Source organism: Chamaea fasciata, unplaced genomic scaffold (genome assembly GCF_029207755.1).
Source record: "Chamaea fasciata isolate MVZ Bird 193981 ecotype frontalis unplaced genomic scaffold, bChaFas1.0.hap1 SCAF_1, whole genome shotgun sequence".
Lineage (NCBI taxonomy): Eukaryota > Metazoa > Chordata > Aves > Passeriformes > Sylviidae > Chamaea > Chamaea fasciata.
Window position 1 is genome coordinate 152,174,749 of NW_027094086.1, and position 19,550 is coordinate 152,194,298.

The following is a 19,550-nucleotide window of genomic DNA, read 5'->3' on the forward strand; positions in this document are numbered from 1 at the left end:
TCCCCCTCCCCGCCAGGACGGCACCATCATCACCCACACCGTGCGCCGGGGCCTCTTCATCCGCTCCCTGCGGCCGCCCGGCGACAGCTGTCCCCCCGCCCTGCTGTGCCACCTGGCCGTGGGGCCCGAGGGACAGGTGGTGGCCCAAACCGCCGTGGGACAGCCCTCCTGCTCCAAGGTACGTCCAGGTGTCCCCGTTGTCCCCTCCCGGCCACCAGCACCACCGCCACAGTCCCCCTGTGCTCCCTCCAGGAGAGGTTCGCGCTGCACCTGTACTCGGTGAACGGGAAGCTCCTGTCCTCCGTCCCGCTGGACCGGGAGGTGACAGCCATGTGCCTGACCGAGGACTTCGTGGTGCTGGGGACATCCGAGTGCGGGCTGGAGATCCGTGAGCTCCAGAGGTGAGGGGGGGCTGGGCCCTGTCCCGTCCCCACCGCGCCCTCAGGGTGTCCCATGGGTGTCCCACGCCGTGGTGTCCAATGCCATGGTGGCCCATGGGTGTCCCAATGTCATGGTGTCCCCCATGCCACGGTGTCCCAATGCCACGGTGGCCCATGGGTGTCCCAATGTCATGGTGTCCCCCATGCCACGGTGTCCCAATGCCACAGTGTCTCCCATGCCGTGGTGTCCAAGGCCATGGTGTTCCGTGGTGTCCCAATGCCACAGTGTCCCATGCCGTGGTGTCCAATATCATGGTGTCCCCCATACAGTGGTGTCCAATGCCACGGTGTCCCAGTGCCATGGTGTCCCAATGTCATGATGTCCCAATGCCATGGTGTCCCAATGCCACAGTGTCCCATGCCGTGGTGTCCCATGGTGTCCCAATGTCATGATGTCCCAATGCCATGGTGTCCAATGCCATGGTGTCCCAGTGCCATGGTGTCCCAATGTCATGATGTCCCAATGCCATGGTGTCCAATGCCACGGTGTCCCATGCCGTGGTGTCCCATGATATCCCATGCCACAGTGTCCCAATGCCACGGTGTCCCATGCTATGGTGTCCTATGCCATGGTGTCTCCTACACCATGGTGTCCCATGGTGTCCCAATGTCATAGTGTCCAATGCCATGGTGTCCCATGCCGTGGTGTCCCATGGTATCCCAATGTCATGATGTCCCAATGCCATGGTGTCCAATGCCACGGTGTCCCATGCCGTGGTGTCCCATGATATCCCATGCCACAGTGTCCCAATGCCACGGTGTCCCATGCTATGGTGTCCTATGCCATGGTGTCTCCTACACCATGGTGTCCCATGGTGTCCCAATGTCATAGTGTCCAATGCCATGGTGTCCCATGCCACAGTGTCCCATGGTGTCCTATGCCATGGTGTCCCAATGCCATGGTGTCCTATGCCATGGTGTGCCAATGCCACAGTGTCCCATGCCATGGTGTCCCACACCATCGTGTCCCATGCCCTGGTGTCCCAATGCCATCATGTCCCACACCACGGTATCCCACACCACGGTATCCCACACCCTGTTGTCTCCCATGCCACGGTGTCCAATGCCATGGTGTCCCCACGATGTCCCACGCCATGGTGTCCCACGCTGTCCCACACCACGGTGTCCCATGCCACCATGTCCAATGGCATGGTGTCCCACGATGTCCCAAAGCCATGGTGTCCCACGCCCCGTGGTGTCCCACGCCATGGCGTCTCCCGTGCCATGGTGTCCCATGGGTGTCCCACGCCCCGTGTCGTGTCCCCAGCCTGAGGGCGGCCGTGCCCCCCGTGCCCATGCGGGTGCCCGTGCGCAGCGTGTCCGTCACCAAGGAGAGGAGCCACATCCTGGTGGGGCTGGAGGACGGGAAGCTCATCGTGGTGGGCGCCGGGCAGCCCGCCGAGGTGAGCGGGACCCCCGGGGACCCCGGGCAGGGCAGGGCGGGAGGGGACCTGCCTCGGTGTCCCCGGGGTGTCCCCAGGGTGGGGACATCCCGTGTGTCCTCTCCAGAGCTGAGGGGTGGGGAAGGGGCGTGGGATAGGGATGGAGGGGTGGAGAAGAGGATGAGGACCTGGAAGGAGATGGTGACAAGGAAGGGGATGAAGGTGGGGGTTGGATAAAGGGATTTGGGAAGGGGATTGGGGCGGAGAGGAGGATGAGGATCTGGAAGGGGATGGGAATGGTGGAGAGGATGGGGGTGGAGAAGAGGACGAGGATCTGGAAGGGGATGGGAACGGTGGAGAGGATGGGGGTAGAGAAGAGGACGAGGATCTGGAAGGGGATGGGAACGGTGGAGAGGATGGGGGTGGAGAAGAGGACGAGGATCTGGAAGGGGATGGGAACGGTGGAGAGGATGGGGGTGGAAAAGAGGACGAGGATCTGGAAGGGGATGGGAACGGTGGAGAGGATGGGGGTGGAGAAGAGGACGAGGATCTGGAAGGGGATGGGAACGGTGGAGAGGATGGGGGTGGAGAAGAGGACGAGGATCTGGAAGAAGATGAGGGTGGAAATGGGGAAGGAGAAGATGGGATGGAGAAGCAGATGAGTGTCTGGGAAGGAATGAGGAGGAAGAATGGGATGAGAATCTTGGAGTGGGATGGGGATGGAGAAGGGGATGAAGATCCTGGAATGAGATGGGGATGGAGAAGGGGATGAGGAACCAGAAGGAGATGGGGATGGAGAAGGGGAAGAGGATTTGGGATAGGATGGGGGAAGGGATGAAGATCTTGGAATGGGATGGGGATGGAGAATGGGATGAGGAACCAGAAGGAGATGGAGAAGGGAATGAGGATTTTGGGATAGGATGGGGAAAGGGATGAAGATCTTGGAATGGGATGGGGATGGAGAATGGGATGGGAACCCTGGAATGAGATGGGGATGGAGAAGGGGATGAGAACCTCGAGATAGGATGGGGATGGAGAATGGGATGAGGATTTGGGGATAGGATGGGGGAGGGGATGGGGGCCCTGGAATGGGATGGAGCCGGGGAAAGGGCCGAGGAAGAGGAGGGATAAAGGATTTAGGGATACCACAGGCTCTCCCCGCCCCGTCCCCAGGTGCGGCCGGGCCAGTTCCACCGGCGGCTGTGGCGCTCCACGCGGCGCATCTCTCAGGTGTCGGCGGGGGAGACGGAGTACAACCCCAGCGAGGGCCGGACCTAGCCCCCCACCGACCCCCGGGACCCCCGGGGAGGTCCCCCAGGGGACCCCGAGGGCCCCGCCCCACACCCGTGGCCTTATCCAGCCCCACCCCCCCGGAATTTCGGGAGACGTTGTCACAGCGGGGTTTGGGGACAGCAGGAGGTGGGGGACCCCTCGCTGGGAAAGGGGGGGTGACACAGCTGTCCCCTCCCCTCGCTGGCCAGGAGCCGGCAGCCTGTGAGGGGGTGTCCCCCCCCTACGGCCCCGCCTTGGGGTTGTTTGTTTTTTTATTTTTTATTTTTCATCCGTTTTTAGAGGTTTTACAGAAAAAAAAAGGAGTTGTTATTAATAATGATAATAATTATTATTAATAATAATAATAATATATCTGTGGGAAATCAAGGTGTGAGGCCCGTGGCTGCCCCAAGGAGGGGGGGGACAACCCCTCGTATGTGTGTGTGTGTGTGTGTGTGTGTCCCCTCGGTGTCCCCTCACTGCGGTGTCCCGCACGGGGGGGCTCAGCACGGGCTGGGGGACACGGGGACATCCGTGTCACGAGTTTGTGAGGTCTCAACAATTACACACACTCGTGTCATGAGTTGGGACGGGTCTCAGCAGCACTTGATCCACAAGTCACGAGTTCCGGGGGTCTCCCCTGTGTCCCCCGTGTCCCCGTGTGTCCCCGGGGCCCCTCACACGTGTCACGAGTTCCGGGGGTCTCAGCTGTGTCCCCCCGTGTCCCCGTGTGTCCCCGGGGCCCCTCACACGTGTCACGAGTTCCGGGGGTCTCAGCTGTGTCCCCCCGTGTCCCCGTGTGTCCCCGGGGCCCCTCACACGTGTCACGAGTTCCGGGGGTCTCAGCTGTGTCCCCCGTGTCCCCGTGTGTCCCCCCGTGTCCCCTCACACGTGTCACGAGTTCCGGGGGTCTCAGCTGTGTCCCCCCGTGTCCCCGTGTGTCCCCGCAGCCCCTCACACGTGTCACGAGTTCCGGGGGTCTCAGCTGTGTCCCCCCGTGTCCCCGTGTGTCCCCGCAGCCCCTCACACGTGTCACGAGTTCCGGGGGTCTCAGCTGTGTCCCCCCGTGTCCCCGTGTGTCCCCGCAGCCCCTCACACGTGTCACGAGTTCTGGGGGTCTCAGCTGTGTCCCCCGTGTCCCCCCGTGTCCCCGTGTCCCCTCACACGTGTCACGAGTTCCGGGGGTCTCAGCTGTGTCCCCGCGTGTCCCCGGGGCCCCTCACACGTGTCACGAGTTCCGGGGGTCTCAGCTGTGTCCCCCCGTGTGTCCCCGTGTCCCCTCACACGTGTCACGAGTTCCGGGGGTCTCAGCTGTGTCCCCCGTGTCCCCGTGTGTCCCCGCGGCCCCTCACACGTGTCCCGAGTTCCGGGGGTCCCCGCAGCCCCCTCCGCACGTCCCGGCCGCGGCGTGTCCCCCCCCCCCGCGGTGTCCCCGTGGGGATCGGGCTGTCCCCGGAGCTGGCAGCGCGTCCTCCGCTGTCCCCGCCACCCCCGCGAGGCCCCTCGGCCGGCGGTGACCCTTGTCCCCGCTGCGGTGCCACCGCGTCACGTGCGGCACGGGGCACGGCGGGGCCCCGAGCGGCCGGACACAGCCATGGACGGACACACGGACAGGTGGGCAGGGCAGGCAGGGGACACCGGCGGTGGCGGGGACGCGAGGTGACGCTCTCGGAGGGTGTCCCCGTCCCCCGGCGTTCGGCTCTCCCGGGTGACCCAGTTCCGGCCATCGTGTTCTCCCCTCCCCCAGAAGTGTCCCTTTTGCCCGTGTCCCTGTCCCGGGTGTCCCATCCCGGGTGTCCCTCTGCCCCGCGTCCCCATCCCGGGTGTCCCATCCCGCGTGTCCCATCCCGGGTTTCTCATCCAAGGTGGACCCGGTTCCAGATGTCCCAGATGTCCCATCCCAGGTGTCCCAGGTGTTCCTATTCCAAAGATTCCAGTCCCAGGTGTCCCTGCTTCCAATATCCCTGTCCAGGGTGACCCAGGTGTCCTTGTCCCTTTGTCCGAGATGTCCCCAATGTCCCAGATGTCCCAGATGTCCCAAATGTCCCAGGTGTCCCAGGTGTCCCAGGTGTCCCCCTCCTCAGTTCCCCGCTCTCCCACGCCCCAATCCCGGCACCCACCTGGCTCCAGGAAACCCCTGGGCTTGTGGCCGAGGAGGAGGGGACACCCACCCCAAATCCCCCCACAATCCCCGTCCCTGGGGGAGCCCCCAGCCCCACCTGGGGACGGGACCCCCAGCCCGCCCCTCCGGGGCTGTGGGGCGGGTTTAGGGCGGTCTAAGGTGGGCACAGGGGTTTTTAGGGACGCAGGGCGGGTTTAGGGCGGTGTAAGGTGGGCACAGGGGGTTTTTTAGGGCACGGGGGGTTTTTGGGGCGCAGGGTGGGTTTAGGGCGGTGTAAGGTGGGCACAGGGGGGTTTTTTAGGGCACGGGGGGTTTTTGGGGCGCAGGGTGGGTTTGGGGCGGTGTAAGGTGGGCACAGGGGGTTTTTTAGGGCACAGGGGGTTTTTGGGGCGCAGGGTGGGTTTAGGGCGGTGTAAGGTGGGCACAGGGGTTTTTAGGGAGCAGGGCGGGTTTAGGGCGGTGTAAGGTGGGCACAGGGGTTTTTAGGGAGCAGGGCGGGTTTAGGGCGGTGTAAGGTGGGCACAGGGGGTTTTTAGGGTGCAGGGCGGGTTTAGGGCGGTGTAAGGTGGGCACAGGGGTTTTTAGGGAGCAGGGCGGGTTTGGGGCGGTGTAAGGTGGGCACAGGGGTTTTTAGGGACGCAGGGCGGGTTTAGGGCGGTGTAAGGTGGGCACACGGGTTTTTAGGGACGCAGGGCGGGTTTAGGGCGGTCTAAGGTGGGCACAGGGGTTTTTAGGGACGCAGGGCGGGTTTGGGGCGGTGTAAGGTGGGCACAGGGGGTTTTTTAGGGCACAGGGGTTTTTGGGGCGCAGGGCGGGTTTAGGGCGGTGTAAGGTGGGCACAGGGGGTTTTTTAGGGCACAGGGGGTTTTTAGGGCGCAGGGCGGGTTTAGGGCGGTGTAAGGTGGGCACAGGGGGTTTTTTAGGGCACAGGGGTTTTTAGGGACGCAGGGCGGGTTTAGGGCGGTGTAAGGTGGGCACAGGGGGTTTTTTAGGGCACAGGGGGTTTTGGGGCGCAGGGCGGCTCCCAGCGGGCTCTCCCCCTCCGCACGCCCGCAGCTCGTGGCTGGGAGCCCCCCTGGAGCAGTTGCCCACGCCGGCGCTGACCCTGGAGCTGCGCACGCTGCGCGGGAACGCCGAGAGGATGCGGGAGCGCTGCCGGGCGCTGGGGCTGCGCCTGCGGCCGCACGTCAAGACACACAAAACCCTGTGAGTGTGCCCAGCCCGGAACCCCCAGAACCCCCAGAACCCGCCCAGTGTCACCCCAGAAACCCCAGAAACCCCAGAACCCGCCCAGTGTCCCCCCGGAACCCCCAGAACCCGCCCGGTGTCACCCCAGAAACCCCAGAAACCCCAGAACCCGCCCAGTGTCCCCCCGGAACCCCCAGAACCCGCCCGGTGTCACCCCAGAAACCCCAGAAACCCCAGAACCCGCCCGGTGTCCCCCCGGAACCCCCAGAACCCCCCAGTATCCACCCAGTGTCAACCCAGTACCCTCCAGTACCCACCCAGTGTCTCCCCAGCATCCCCCCATCCCTCCAACCTGCTCCCCACACCCCTCTGTGTCCCCTCTGTGTCCCCTCCGTGCCCCTCAGCCAGTTTTCCCCCCCACCCTCACCCCAAAATCCTTCTCCAACATCGCCCCCACCGTCCCAGCAGCTCCCTCCCCGGTATCCCCCAGTATCCCCAGCATCCTCCCAGTGTCACACTCATCCAGTATCCTCCTCATCCTCCCCATCATCATCTCCCCACCTTCCTCCCAGTATCCCCTCCTCATCCTCCCAGTATCTCCACCATCCTCCCAGTATCCCCCCACCATCCTCCCAGTATCCCATCTTCCCAGTATCTCCAGTATCCCCTCATCATCCTCCCAGTTTTCCCCTCATCCTCCCAGTATCTCCAGTATCCCCTCATCATCCTCCCAGTATCCCCTCATCATCCTCCCAGTATCCCCCAACTCCCCTTCACCATCCCCCCCCCAGCAGCTCCCGGTCATTCCCCGCTCATCTTCCTCCTCCTCCTCCTCCTCCGGGACGCGCAGGGAAGGGGCGGCGCTGGCCACGGGCGGGACCCGCCGGGGCATCGTGGTGTCCACGCTGGCCGAGGCGCGTTTCTTCGCGGCCGGCGGCTTCGACGACATCCTCTACGCCTTCCCGGTGCCGCGCTGGCGCCTGGCCGAGTGCTCGGAGCTGGCGCGGCGCCTGCGGGAATTCCAGGTGCTCCTGGACAGCCCGCAGGGCTTGGAGATGCTGCTCCACAATCCCCTGCCCGCCGGGAAGCGCTGGCTCGTCTGGCTCAAGCTGGACTGCGGGAATGCCCGGGGTAGGTGACACCCTCCAAAAAAATGTCACGCCCGGGGGGGGGGTGCAGGGAGGGGACGTCGGGTGCGGTGTCATCCGGGGGTTTCATCCAGGATGGGCCGTGGGGCTGGGATGTTGGGAGCGCCGCCCGGGTCCAGCGTCTCAACCAGGATGGGGCGTTGGAATCTTCTGGGAAGTCATTGATCAGGGATATTCCTCAGGGAATGATGTCCTGTGTCCCTCCGAGCTCCCAGATCCTCCAACCTGACCATGATGGAGCATCTAAAGCCCCCCAGAAAGTCGTTATTTAAGGATGTTCCATAGGGAGGGATCCCCAAGCCCCCAGATCCTCCATCCCAGCCATGACGGAGCATCTAAAGCCCCCCAAAGTCATTAATCAGGGAACGATGTCCCATGTCCCTCCGAGCCCCCAGATCCTCCAACCTGACCATGATGGAGCATCTAAAGCCCCCCAAAAAGTCGTTATCTAAGGATGCTCCATAGGGAGGGATCCCCAAGTCCCCAGATCCTCCATCCCAGCCATGACGGAGCATCTAAAGACCCCTAAAAGTCATTAATCGAGGATGTTCCACAGGGAACAATGTCCTCTGTCCCTCCAAGCCCCCAGAGCCACCATCTCAGCCACGATGGAACATCTAAAGCCCACCAAAGTCATTAATCAGGGAACGATATCCCGTGTCCCTCCAAGCTCCCAAATCCTCCATCCCAGCCATGATGGAACATCTAAAGACCCATAAAAGTCATTAATTGAGGATGTTCCACAGGGAGCGATGTCCTCTGTCCCTCCAAGTCCCCAGAGCCACCATCCCAACCATGACAGAACATCTAAAGCCCCCCAAAAAGTCGTTATTTAAGGATGTTCCAGAGGGAGGGATCCCCAAGCCCCCAGACCCTCCATCCCAGCCATGACGGAGCATCTAAAGACCCCTAAAAGTCATTAATCAAGGATGTTCCACAGGGAGCGATGTCCTCTGTCCCTCCAAGTCCCCAGAGCCACCATCTCAGCCACGATGGAACATCTAAAGCCCACCAAAGTCATTAATCAGGGAACGATGTCCTGTGTCCCTCCGAGCCCCCAGACCCTCCATCCCGACCGTGACAGAACATCTAAAGACCCAAAAAGTCATTATTTAAGGATGCTCCATAGGGAGGGATCCCCATGTCCCCAGATCCTCCATCCCAGCCATGATGGAGCATCTAAAGCCCACCAAAGTCATTAATCGAGGATGTTCCTCAGGGAAGGATGTCCCGTGTCCCTCCGAGCCCCCAGACGCTCCATCCCAGCCGTGCTGGAACATCCCAGCCCCTCCGAAGTCACTTTTCCCAGCCACGCCAGGAAAACACACCAGAAGTGACCCCCAAACCCCCACAGTGGGATTTTTCAACCCCATTCCCACATTCCCACCGCCGGGGCGCATCCTGAGGGAGGAGGAGGGGGAGGGGGGGGGGGACCCACACCCCAGTGTCCCCAAGTGTCCCCAAGTGTCCCCAAACCCCTCGTGTCGCCCTCCGCAGCCGGGATCCGCCCCACGGACCCCGAGGCGCTGGCGCTGGCCCGCGACATCGCGCAGGGCTCCCCGGAGCTGGTGACACTGGTGGGGGTCTACGCGCACTGCGGGAACACCTACGGCTGCGGCGACATCGCCGCCGTCCAGGCCATCGCCAGGGACACCACGGCCGCCGTGCTGGAATTTGTCACCGCGTGAGTGGCCCGGGGGGGTTGGGGACGGCAAGGGTCAAGGCGGCCATAAAGGGGCCCTCGAAGTCCCCACCCCGAGGGGGGGGTGGCGGTGGCGCCGCTGGGTCTTTGATGTGGCCGCTGGTGACCCCCGGCGGCATTGTCCCCTCCCCCGCCGCCTTGTCACCTTTTTCATCCCGGCGGGAGGTCCGCGTCCTGCGCGGGATTGCGGCCGGATGGTTCCCGCTGGGAGAAGGGGGGGAAAGGAGGGGCGGCGACCTCCAGCCCCACCTGGGGACAGGGGACACGTCCCCCCCGGGGGTCACCGGCCGGCGGCGGCACCGGCTCGTGGTGGGGAAACCGCAGATCCCAGCCCCTGCCCAAAAACACCTGGGGGGGGGGGGGGGGGGCTCCCGGGCACATCTGGGGGGGGCAGGAATACCTGGGAGGGGTCCCCAGGCACATCTGGAGGGGGGGTCGGGCACAGCTGAGGGGATCCCGGGCACATCTGGATGACCTCTGGCACAGCTGGTGGCACCCCCCCGACACCTCGGGGGAGGGCTCCTGCACATCTGGGGGGCGGGGGGGCTCCCAGAACCGCCTGGAGGGGTCTCCCGCACATCTGGGGGTGCTTTAAAACATCTGGGGGGTGTCCAGTCTGTACGGGCGGATCTCTGGCACATCTGGAGGATGCTCGGGCACATCTGTGAGGGGGGGATCTGGAGGGACACACGCCAGCCCTGAGTCCTTGAGGGGGGCTCCCGGGCACATCTGGCCGGCGCCTGGGCACATCTGGACGCGTCCCCAGCCCACCTCGAGCTCTCGCTGGCGCACTGGGGGGAGGCTCTGCCACATCTGGATGGCTCCTGGGCACATCTGGGGCACCCAGAGGAGAGGTCTTGTTCCCGGGGTGACGTCGCCCAGCTCCGGTCACGCCTTGGGTGTCCCCCGCGCGTGTCCCCAGGCTGCGGCGGGCCGGGATCCCGTGTCCCCAGGCCACCATCGGCTCCACGCCGTCGTGCAGCCACCCGGTGCCGGAGATGTCGCAGCTCACCGAGGTGCACCCGGGCAATTACCTCTTCTACGGTGAGCGGGACAGAATTCCCCCCCCCCCACCTCCAGGGCAGGGTGTGACCTCCCCGAGGGTGGCACTGAGCCTTTGTCACCCGGCCCCAGACCTGCAGCAGACGCAGCTGGGCTCGTGCCGGCCCGAGGAGGTGGCGATCCGTGTCCTCACCAGGGTGGTCGGTCACTATCGCCACCGCGGGCAGCTGCTGCTGGACTGCGGCTGGGCCGCCCTGAGCCTGCACGGCCACCAGCGGGGAGCCGCGGGCTGCGCCGCCATCGAGGGCCACCCCCGCCTCAGGTGACACCGCCGGCAGCGGGGAGGGACGGGCGGGAGGAGGGGGGGGGGGGCGGGAGGTGACAGCCGTGTCCCCTCCGCGCAGGCTGGTGGGGCTGACCCAGGAGCACGGGCAGGTGGAGGCCGTGGATGGGGAGCTGGACTTCGAGCAGTTCCCGCTGGGGAGCACCTTGGCGCTCATCCCGTTCCATGTGAGTGGCGCCCTGTGTGTCCCCCGTGCCACAGCCCTGTGTCCCCTGTGTCACAGCCCAGTGTCACAGCTCAGTGTCCCCTGTGCCACAGCTCAGTGTCCACTGTGCCACAACTGTGTCCCCTCTGTCCCAGCCCTATCACAGCCCAGTGTCCCCTCTGTCACAGCCCTGTGTCCCCTGTGTCACAGCCCAGTGTCACAGCTCAGTGAGCCCTGTGTCCCAGCTCTGTGTCCCCTCTGTCCCAGCCCTATCACAGCCCAGTGTCCCCTCTGTCCCAGCCCAGTGTCCCCAGTGTCACAGCTCAGTGTCCCCTCTGTCCTAGCCCAGTGCCACAGCTCAGTGTCCCAGCTCAGTGTCCCCTCTGTCCCAGCCCTGTGTCACAGCTGTGTCCCCTCTGTCCCAGCCCTGTGTCCCAGCTCAGTGTCCCCTCTGTCCCAGCCCTGTGTCCCAGCTCAGTGTCCCCTCTGTCCCAGCTCAGTGTCACAGCTCAGTCTCCCCTGTGCCACAGCTGTGTCCCCTCTGTCACAGCTCTGTGTCCCAGCTCTGTGTCCCCTCTGTCCCAGCCCTGTGTCACAGCTGTGTCCCCTCTGTCCCAGCCCTGTCCCCGCTCAGTGTCCCCTGTGCCACAGCTCAGTGTCCCTTATGTCTCGGCTCGGTGTCCCCTCTGTCCCAGCCCTGTCCCATCTCAGTGTCCCAGCCCTGTCCCAGCCCACTGTCCCCTCTGTGCCAGGCCTGTGCCACGGCCGCCATGCACCCCGTGTACTTCGTGCACGATGCCGGCAAGGTGGTGGAGCTCTGGCGGCCCGTGCGCGGCTGGTAGAGAGGAGAGAGCGGAGAGAGCGGAGATTCCTGGGACCCCGCACCTCCTGGAACCTGCACCCAGAGCCTGGACCAAGACCCTGCACCCACTCCAAGGCACCCACATCAAAACCCTGCACCCACGGCCAGTCCCTGCACCCATTCCCACTCCCACACCCACTCCCACTCCCCGCACCCACTTCCAATCCCCGCACCCATTCCCACTCCCCGCACCCACTCCCAATCCCCGCACCCATTCCCACTCCCCGCACCCACTCCCACTCCCCGCACCCACTCCCACTCCCCGCACCCATTCCCACTCCCCGCACCCACTCCCAATCCCTGCAGCCATTCCCACTCCCCGCACCCACTCCCAATCCCCGCACCCATTCCCACTCCCACACCCACTCCCACTCCCTGCACCCACTTCCAATCCCCGCACCCATTCCCACTCCCCGCACCCACTCCCAATCCCCGCACCCATTCCCACTCCCCGCACCCATTCCCACTCCCTGCAGCCATTCCCAATCCCCGCACCCATTCCCACTCCCCGCACCCACTTCCAATCCCCGCACCCATTCCCAATCCCCGCACCCATTCCCACTCCCCGCACCCATTCCCACTCCCTGCAGCCATTCCCAATCCCCGCACCCATTCCCACTCCCCGCACCCACTTCCAATCCCCGCACCCATTCCCAATCCCCGCACCCATTCCCACTCCCCGCACCCATTCCCACTCCCTGCAGCCATTCCCAATCCCCGCACCCACTCCCACTCCCCGCACCCACTTCCAATCCCCGCACCCATTCCCACTCCCCGCACCCACTCCCACTCCCCGCACCCATTCCCACTCCCCGCACCCACTCCCACTCCCCGCACCCATTCCCACTCCCCGCACCCACTCCACCTCCCTCCACCCACGCTGCGCCCCCGCCGAGACCCCGCGCCCCCCACCCCAAGTGCTGCACCCACACCGGGGCTCAATAAAGCTGCTTCTCCCGCCTCCAGGCACTTATTCCCCCGGGGAAGGGCCGTGGGGAGGTGGAGGGGGGTGGGTGGCGCGGTCCCTTGGGTGCCCTCGATCCCAGCTGGGGCCGGGCCGGTCCGAGTCGGAGCCGTGCCGATGGGGGAGCCCCGGGCGGGACTCGAACCCGCGGCCCCCGGGCTGTAGGGGCGGGGCTTCACATCTGGTCACGCCCCTCAATCAGCGTGTAGCCAATGGGAGCGCGCCCCTCCCGACCCTGCCCGGGGGAGCCACGCCCAGCCCGGCCCGGCCCAGGCGCGACGGGGCGGCCGAGAGGAGCCGAGCGGGGCCGAGCGGGGCCGAACCGGGACCCGGCGGGGCCGAACCGGGACCCAGAGAGGCCGAGAGGAGCCGAGCGGGGCCGAGCGGGGCCGAACCGGGACCCGGCGGGGCCGAACCGGGACCCAGAGAGGCCGAGAGGAGCCGAGCGGGGCCGAGCGGGGCCGAACCGGGACCCGGCGGGGCCGAGCGGGGCCGAACCGGGACCCGGCGGGGCCGAACCGGGACCCAGAGAGGCCGAGAGGAGCCGAGCGGGGCCGAGCGGGGCCGAACCGGGACCCGGCGGGGCCGAACGGGGCCGAACCGGGACCCGGCGGGGCCGAACCGGGACCCGGCGGGGCCGAACCGGGACCCAGCGGGGCCGAGCGGGGCCAAACCGGGACCCAGCGGGGCCGAACGGAGATCCAGCGAGACCGAACCGGGACCCCGTAGAGCCAAACGAGACGCAAGGAGACCGAACCGGGACGCAGCGGGGCCGAACCGGGCCCGAGCGGTGCCGGACGGGACCGAAGCGGGCGGAGCCGAAGCGGTTCGGAGCGGCTCGGAGCAGTTCGGCACCGCTCGGCTCGGTTCGGCCCGGCCCGGAGCGGGGTCCCGGGCCGGTGCCGGCGATGCGGCCGCTCCCGGTGCCGCTGCTGCTGCTGCTGCTGCTGAGCCCGGTGCGGGCGGGACGGGACCGGGAACGGGATGGGAACGGGACGGCACCGGGATTGGACCGGGATTGGGAACGGGATGGGAATGGGACGGCACCGGGATTGGACCGGGATTGGGACCGGGATGGGAACGGGACGGCACCGGGATGGGAACGGGATTGGGACCGGGATGGGAACGGGATTGGACCGGGATTGGGAACGGGATGGGAACGGGACGGCACCGGGATTGGACCGGGACGGGACCGGGATTGGGAACGGGATGGGACGGGCTGCGTTCTCCCGCTGCCCCCGGGGCGCTCCGGGTCACTTCGCTCCGTGGCTTTTGTTTCAGTTTTTTAGGGTTTGGTTCGGTTCAGTTTGAGTCGTTTCGGTTCAATTCCTTTTCTTTCATTTTATTCCATTTGCCTCCTTTTTTTTTTTCTTTTTTTTTTTTTCCCACTTTATTTTCTTTATTTTCCTGGGGTTTTTTTATTTATTTTCCTTTTTATATACTTTTTTTAAATTTTATTTTTATCATCCTTTTTTTCCCTTATATTTTTATTTTCCTCTTTTACGAATTGCGCTTAATTTTCCTCTTTTATTTTTTTTTTCAATTTCCCTTTTAAAATTCCATTTAATTTTCCCCCGTTTTATTTCCCCTTGTCCTATTTCGCTTTCTTTCACGTTATTTTCCCTCCTTCCATTTTAATTTGGCTCACCTTTTCCCCCTTCCTTTCATTTCGCCGCTTTCTTTTCATTCCTTCCCGTCCCGAAGCCCTTTGATCTCGGTTTTATTTACTGTTTATTTCCTTTCCTCGTTACTCTCTCCGTTTGCTTTCCCTTTATTTATTTCCCGTTATTTATTTTTTTTCCCACTTTTTTGGGGGGGTTTTTTTGGGTTGTTTTTTTTTCCCCCATGGTTTTGGGGGTGGGTCCCGATGGGAATTAAAGGATTCAAGGGAAACTGAGGCAGGACCCTCGCTGTGCCCGCAGGTACCGGGGCGGGGTGGGGGGTGTCCCCCGTGTCCCCCCGGTGTCCCCGAGCCCTGCGACAACCTCTGCCCACCCTGCGCCCGCAGTGAGTATCCCCCAAAACCACCCCGAACCCAGCTAAACCCGCCCCCTCAAAAAAAAATAAAACAACCCCAAAAAAACCCTAAAACGGCCCAAACCCGCAGCGCGGAGCCCCGCGGAGGAGGAGCCGGAGGAGCCGTGCCCGCCCTGCCCGCCCTGCGGCCGTGAGTGCCTCCGGGACCCCGAAGGGGGGAACTGGGGGGGCTGGGCCCCTTCCGTGCCTCCGTTTCCCCTTTGTGCCTCCGTTTCCCCTTTCGTGCCTCCGTTTCCCCTTTCGTGCCTCCGTTTCCCCTTCGTGCCTCCGTTTCCCCTTTCGTGCCTCCGTTTCCCCTTCGTGCCTCCGTTTCCCCTTTCGTGCCTCCGTTTCCCCTTTCGTGCCTCCGTTTCCCCTTTCGTGCCTCAGTTTCCCCTTTGTGCCTCCGTTTCCCCTTTCGTGCCTCCGTTTCCCCTTCGTGCCTCCGTTTCCCCTTTCGTGCCTCAGTTTCCCCTTTGTGCCTCCGTTTCCCCTTTCGTGCCTCCGTTTCCCCTTCGTGCCTCCGTTTCCCCTTTCGTGCCTCCGTTTCCCCTTCGTGCCTCCGTTTCCCCTTTCGTGCCTCCGTTTCCCCTTTCGTGCCTCCGTTTCCCCTTCGTGCCTCCGTTTCCCCTTTCGTGCCTCCGTTTCCCCTTTCGTGCCTCCGTTTCCCCTTTGTGCCTCCGTTTCCCCTTTGTGCCTCAGTTTCCCCTTTAGTGCCTCAGTTTCCCCTTTGTGCCTCCGTTTCCCCTTCGTGCCTCAGTTTTCCCTCATCGTGTCCGTTTCCTCATGTCACTCCTCAATTTCCCCTTTTGTGCCTCAGTTTCCCCTCGTTGCTCTCTAATTTCCCCTTCTCGTGCCTCAGTTTCCCCATGTTGCTCCTTAATTTCCCCTTCGTGCCTCCGTTTCCCTTTTGTGCCTCAGTTTCCCCTCATCGTGTCCGCTTCCTCATGTCATTCCTTAATTTCCACTTTTGTGCCTCAGTTTCCCCTCGTCATGTCCGTCTCCTCATGTCATTCCTCCGTTTCCCTTTTGTTCCTCCGTTTCCCTTTTTGTGCCTCAATTTCCCCTTTTGTGCCTCAGTTTCCCCTCGTTGCTCTCTAATTTCCCCTTCTCGTGCCTCAGTTTCCCCATGTTGCTCCTTAATTTCCCCTTGTTCCTCAGTTTCCCCTTCGTGCCTCCGTTTCCCCTCATCGTGTCCCTTCCCTCGTGTCATTCCTTCATTTCCCGTATCGTGCCTCAGTTTCCCCGTTTTGCTCTTTAATTTCCCCCTTCTCCTGCCTCACTTTCCCTTTTGTGCCTCACTTTCCCTATGTTGCTCCTAATTCCCCCTTTTTTCTGCCTCAGTTTCCCTTTTTCACCCGATTTCCTTGCACCCCAGTTTCCCCCTTTGTCCCTCGTTCCCCTTTTTGTGCCTCAGTTTCCCTTTTCACCTCGTCCCCCTTGTTGTGCCTCAGTTTTCCCTCGTGCCTCAGTTTCCCTTTCCGTGCCTCAGTTTCCCCCTTTTTATCCCATCCCCAATTTTGTGCCTCAATTTCCCCTTTTGTCCCCTATTGCCGCTTTTTGTGCCTCAATCTCCCTTTTTCACCTCATCCCCCTTTGTCCCTCATTCCCTTTTTGTGCCTCAAATTCCCTTTTCCCCCTCCTTCCTCCTTTTCGTGCCTCAGTTTCCCCTTTTTCACCTCGTTCCCCTTTTGTCCCTCATTCTTTTTTGCCTCAATTTCCCCTTTGGTCCCTCATTCCCCCTTTTCCCCTCATCCCCTTTTTCCCCTCGCCCCCCTTTCCGTGTCTCAGTTCCCCCCGGGGTGGGGGGGGGTGGGTGACCTGTTTTTGTCCCCACGCCCCGGGGGTCTCACCCTTCCCCCCTTGTCCCCGTTCGTCCCCTGCAATGTCGCCGTTCCCTTTCCCGCGTTTCGGGCTTGCCCACAGACGATGCCGAGGGCACGCCGCCGGTGCCGGGGGAGCCCCGGCTGACCCCGCCGGTGTCGGGGGTCCCCCCGGAGCCCCCCGGGGACATCATCCCCCTGTACTGCGCGCTCCTGGCCGCCCTCGTCGTGGGGCTCCTGGCGTATGTCGCCTTCAAATGGTGAGTGGGGGGCTCCGAGGGGTGCGGGGAGGGGACGGGCGGGGATTTGGGGACCCCCGGTGACACCCCCCCCTCCCCCCCGCAGCTGGGACACCTGCAGGAAGAAGCGGCAGCTGGACAAGGCGCGGGACGCGGGGGACGCGGGGGACGCCGAGAAGCTGCGGGGGGACAGCGGTGGCCTGGAGGCGACACAGCCCCGTGAGAGAGCGGGGACGGCGGCGTGGGGACAGCCGGGCCGGGGGCGTGGGGACGGACAGCCCCGGGGGGATTTGGGGACATCCAGGCCTGCCGGGGTTTGGGGGGACATCCGTGGGTTTGGGGACACCCAGAGCTGGGGGCGTTGGGGGGACATCCGTGGGTTTGGGGACACCCAGAGCTGGGGGCGTTTGGGGGGACATCCGTGGGTTTGGGGACACCCAGAGCTGGGGGCGTGGGGGGGACATCCGTGGGTTTGGGGACACCCAGAGCTGGGGGCGTGGGGGGGACATCCGTGGGTTTGGGGACACCCAGAGCTGGGGGGGTTTGAGGACACCCAGCCCCAGGGGGATTTGGGGGGACATTGGTGGGTTGGGGACACCCAGAGCTGGGGGGGTTTGGGGACATCCGCGGGTTTGGGGACACCCAGACCCTGGGGAGGGTCAGGGTTTGGGGGCATCTGAGAATTTGGGATGGGATAATGGGATAATGGGATCACGGAGCACCCAAAGGGGTCGGGAACTCCCAGTGGGATCAGGGAGCACCCAAAGGGGTCGGGGAGCCCCCAGCGGGACCGGGGAACACTTTGATGGGGTCGGGGGTCCCCTGCCCCTCCCGGGGGGCTCGGGCCCCGGCCCCACCCAGCCGGGGTGGCACCCCGGGGTGCTGAGCCCGTCCGTCCCCGCAGCGCCGCCCGAGCTGTCCCCGCTGTCCCCGCGGCGCCGGGAGGAGCCGGCAGAGCTGGAGCGGCTGCTGGAGCTGCGCCCCGCGGGGACAGCGGGGGATGTCACCTCGGCCGTGTGACACCCGCGGCCGCGGGGACAGCGGGGGATGTCACCTCGGCCGTGTGACACCCGCGGCCGCGGGGACAGCGGGGGATGTCACCTCGGCCGTGTGACACCCGCGGCCGCGGGGACAGCGGGGGATGTCACCTCGGCCGTGTGACACCCGCGGCCGCGCTCCCGTGTCCCCATGGATTCCCGGGGAGTTTGGGGTTTTTTTTCACCTGGGTTTTGTACTTTTATAGGGATTCCGGGGGGTGGGACGGGGACTCTTTGGTGGCCGGTCCCGGCGGTGGGGACATTAAACGTGTCACTGGTGCCACCAGGGTTTGTGTCCTCGTGTGTGTCCGTGTGGGAGGTGTCCCCTCGGGTGTCACCAGGTGTGTGTTTGTCCCTTGAATGTGGTCCCTTGGGTGTCCCTTTGTCCCGGGAATGTTCCCCCTCGGGTGTCCCGGGTGTCCCCAGGTGTCCCTTTGTCCCCAGGACATGTCCTTGGGTGTCCCTGCATCCCCGGGATGGGTCTGGGTGTCCCCAGGTGTCCCTTTGTCCCGGGAATGTTCCCCCTCGGGTGTCCCGGGTGTCCCCAGGTGTCCCCCGTTTCCCCAGGGTCGTGTCCCCTCAGCTGTCCCTGGGATTGTCCCCACGCGTGTCCCAGCCCGGGCGCGGAGGGGACACCCCGAACACCCCAAGGCAGGTGGCACCGGGGACAGAAAAAAGTCATTTTTAACGCCCAGAATGCTCCCGGGTCACCTCCAACTTCCCTTCCCAGAGGATCCAAATTCCCGGGAATGCTGAGGGTGACAGGAGGTCCCCAGGGGTGAGGGGACATCCCGAGCCAGGTCCCCCTTTGGCCCTGCCCACCGTCGATTTTGGGGGGGGTTTTGGTGGTTTTTTTTTTCTTTTCTTTTAATTTTTTTTATTTTTTTCTCTTTTTTTTTTTTTTTTTTTTTTTTGCCCGTTGGTGATTTTTTTTTTTGGTTTTTTTTTGGTTTTTTTTTTTGGGTTTTTTTTTTTACATAAAAAGTTCCGTAAAAATTGGATAAAGTAAAATCGCTCGAAGCAGTAAAATCAATCTTATCAACACGGCCAGAAATCCGCAGTTATTTACAGGGGGGGAGGGGAAAACAGAGGGGAAAAAAGGAGAAAAAAAAAAGAAAAAAACAAGGAAAACAGCAACCAAAAAAAAAAATTTTAAAAATAAAATAAAATCCGGGAATAAACCACCCCTCCCAAAAAAAAAAAGTCTCCTGTCAAAACGTTCCCGTAGGATTGGCAAGTTTGGGGCTGAAGAAGGAGGGGGGAAAGAAAAAAAAAAAGCAAATTATTATCAATATATTCACATACACGTTAAAATATAATACAGAGCTCGGGAGAGGCTGGGCTTGGCTAAGCCTGGCTTAAGGAAACCAAGCTTGGCAAAGCCCGGCTCGTCCTCGGCGACGGGAAACCAAGTTTGTTTTCCTTTAAAAAAAAAAAAACAAAAAAAAAAAACCAAAACAAAACAAAAAAAAGAAAATTAAAAAAAAAATTCATCGTCATAATAATTATAATAATAATAATAATAATATTAATAATAAATTCACAGGTTGGTGGCTCGGAATCCCAGCTGGGGGGGACTTTCCCGAGGGTTATTCCAGCTCCGTGTCCTCTTTGGGCTTGTAGAGGATCCCGAATTTCTGCATGTACTTCTTGATGTACTCCTTGGTCTTGTGTTTGACGTTCTCGTTGCACTCCAGGTCCTCGGGGTTCTTGCAGTACTTGAGCTCCTTGTTCATCACGCCGTGGGTGAGCTGTGCGGCGGGGACGGCGCAGTGAGCCCCGCGATTCCCACCCCAACACCGCCCTGGGCACTTCGCCGGCTGCTCGGATCCCAACGGCCAAACGCTCCCTCCGACTGGCCGGTA

General features: G+C 62.7%; 3 protein-coding genes across 4 annotated transcripts in view; 2 read left to right on the forward strand and 1 right to left on the reverse strand.

Annotated features, from left to right (window-relative positions):
* NBEAL2 (neurobeachin like 2) overlaps positions 1–3,481 on the forward strand; it is a 49,040-nt gene extending 45,559 nt beyond the window's left edge. Inside the window, 4 exon segments of the mRNA XM_066202210.1 lie at positions 17–178; positions 253–401; positions 1,708–1,843; positions 2,996–3,481. Of these exon segments, the coding sequence (XP_066058307.1) occupies positions 17–178; positions 253–401; positions 1,708–1,843; positions 2,996–3,100 (552 nt within the window). The 3' untranslated portion in view covers positions 3,101–3,481.
* A 1,179-nt stretch (positions 3,482–4,660) lies between these two features.
* On the forward strand, positions 4,661–11,676 carry LOC136300082 (D-serine dehydratase-like). Its single transcript, XM_066202219.1, has 8 exons — positions 4,661–4,708; positions 6,273–6,422; positions 7,255–7,535; positions 9,050–9,236; positions 10,177–10,298; positions 10,389–10,578; positions 10,661–10,766; positions 11,497–11,676. The coding sequence occupies exons 1-8, from the start codon at positions 4,689–4,691 to the stop codon at positions 11,584–11,586; spliced, it is 1,146 nt and encodes a 381-aa protein (XP_066058316.1). The 5' UTR covers positions 4,661–4,688; the 3' UTR covers positions 11,587–11,676.
* Positions 11,677–18,816: 7,140 nt separating this feature from the next.
* SETD2 (SET domain containing 2, histone lysine methyltransferase) overlaps positions 18,817–19,550 on the reverse strand; it is a 53,559-nt gene continuing 52,825 nt past the window's right edge. For both annotated transcript variants that reach the window (XM_066202230.1, XM_066202238.1), the window contains one exon: positions 18,817–19,436. In XM_066202230.1, coding sequence (XP_066058327.1) covers positions 19,275–19,436 — 162 coding nt within the window. In that variant the 3' untranslated portion in view covers positions 18,817–19,274. The remainder of the gene's footprint in view (positions 19,437–19,550) is intronic.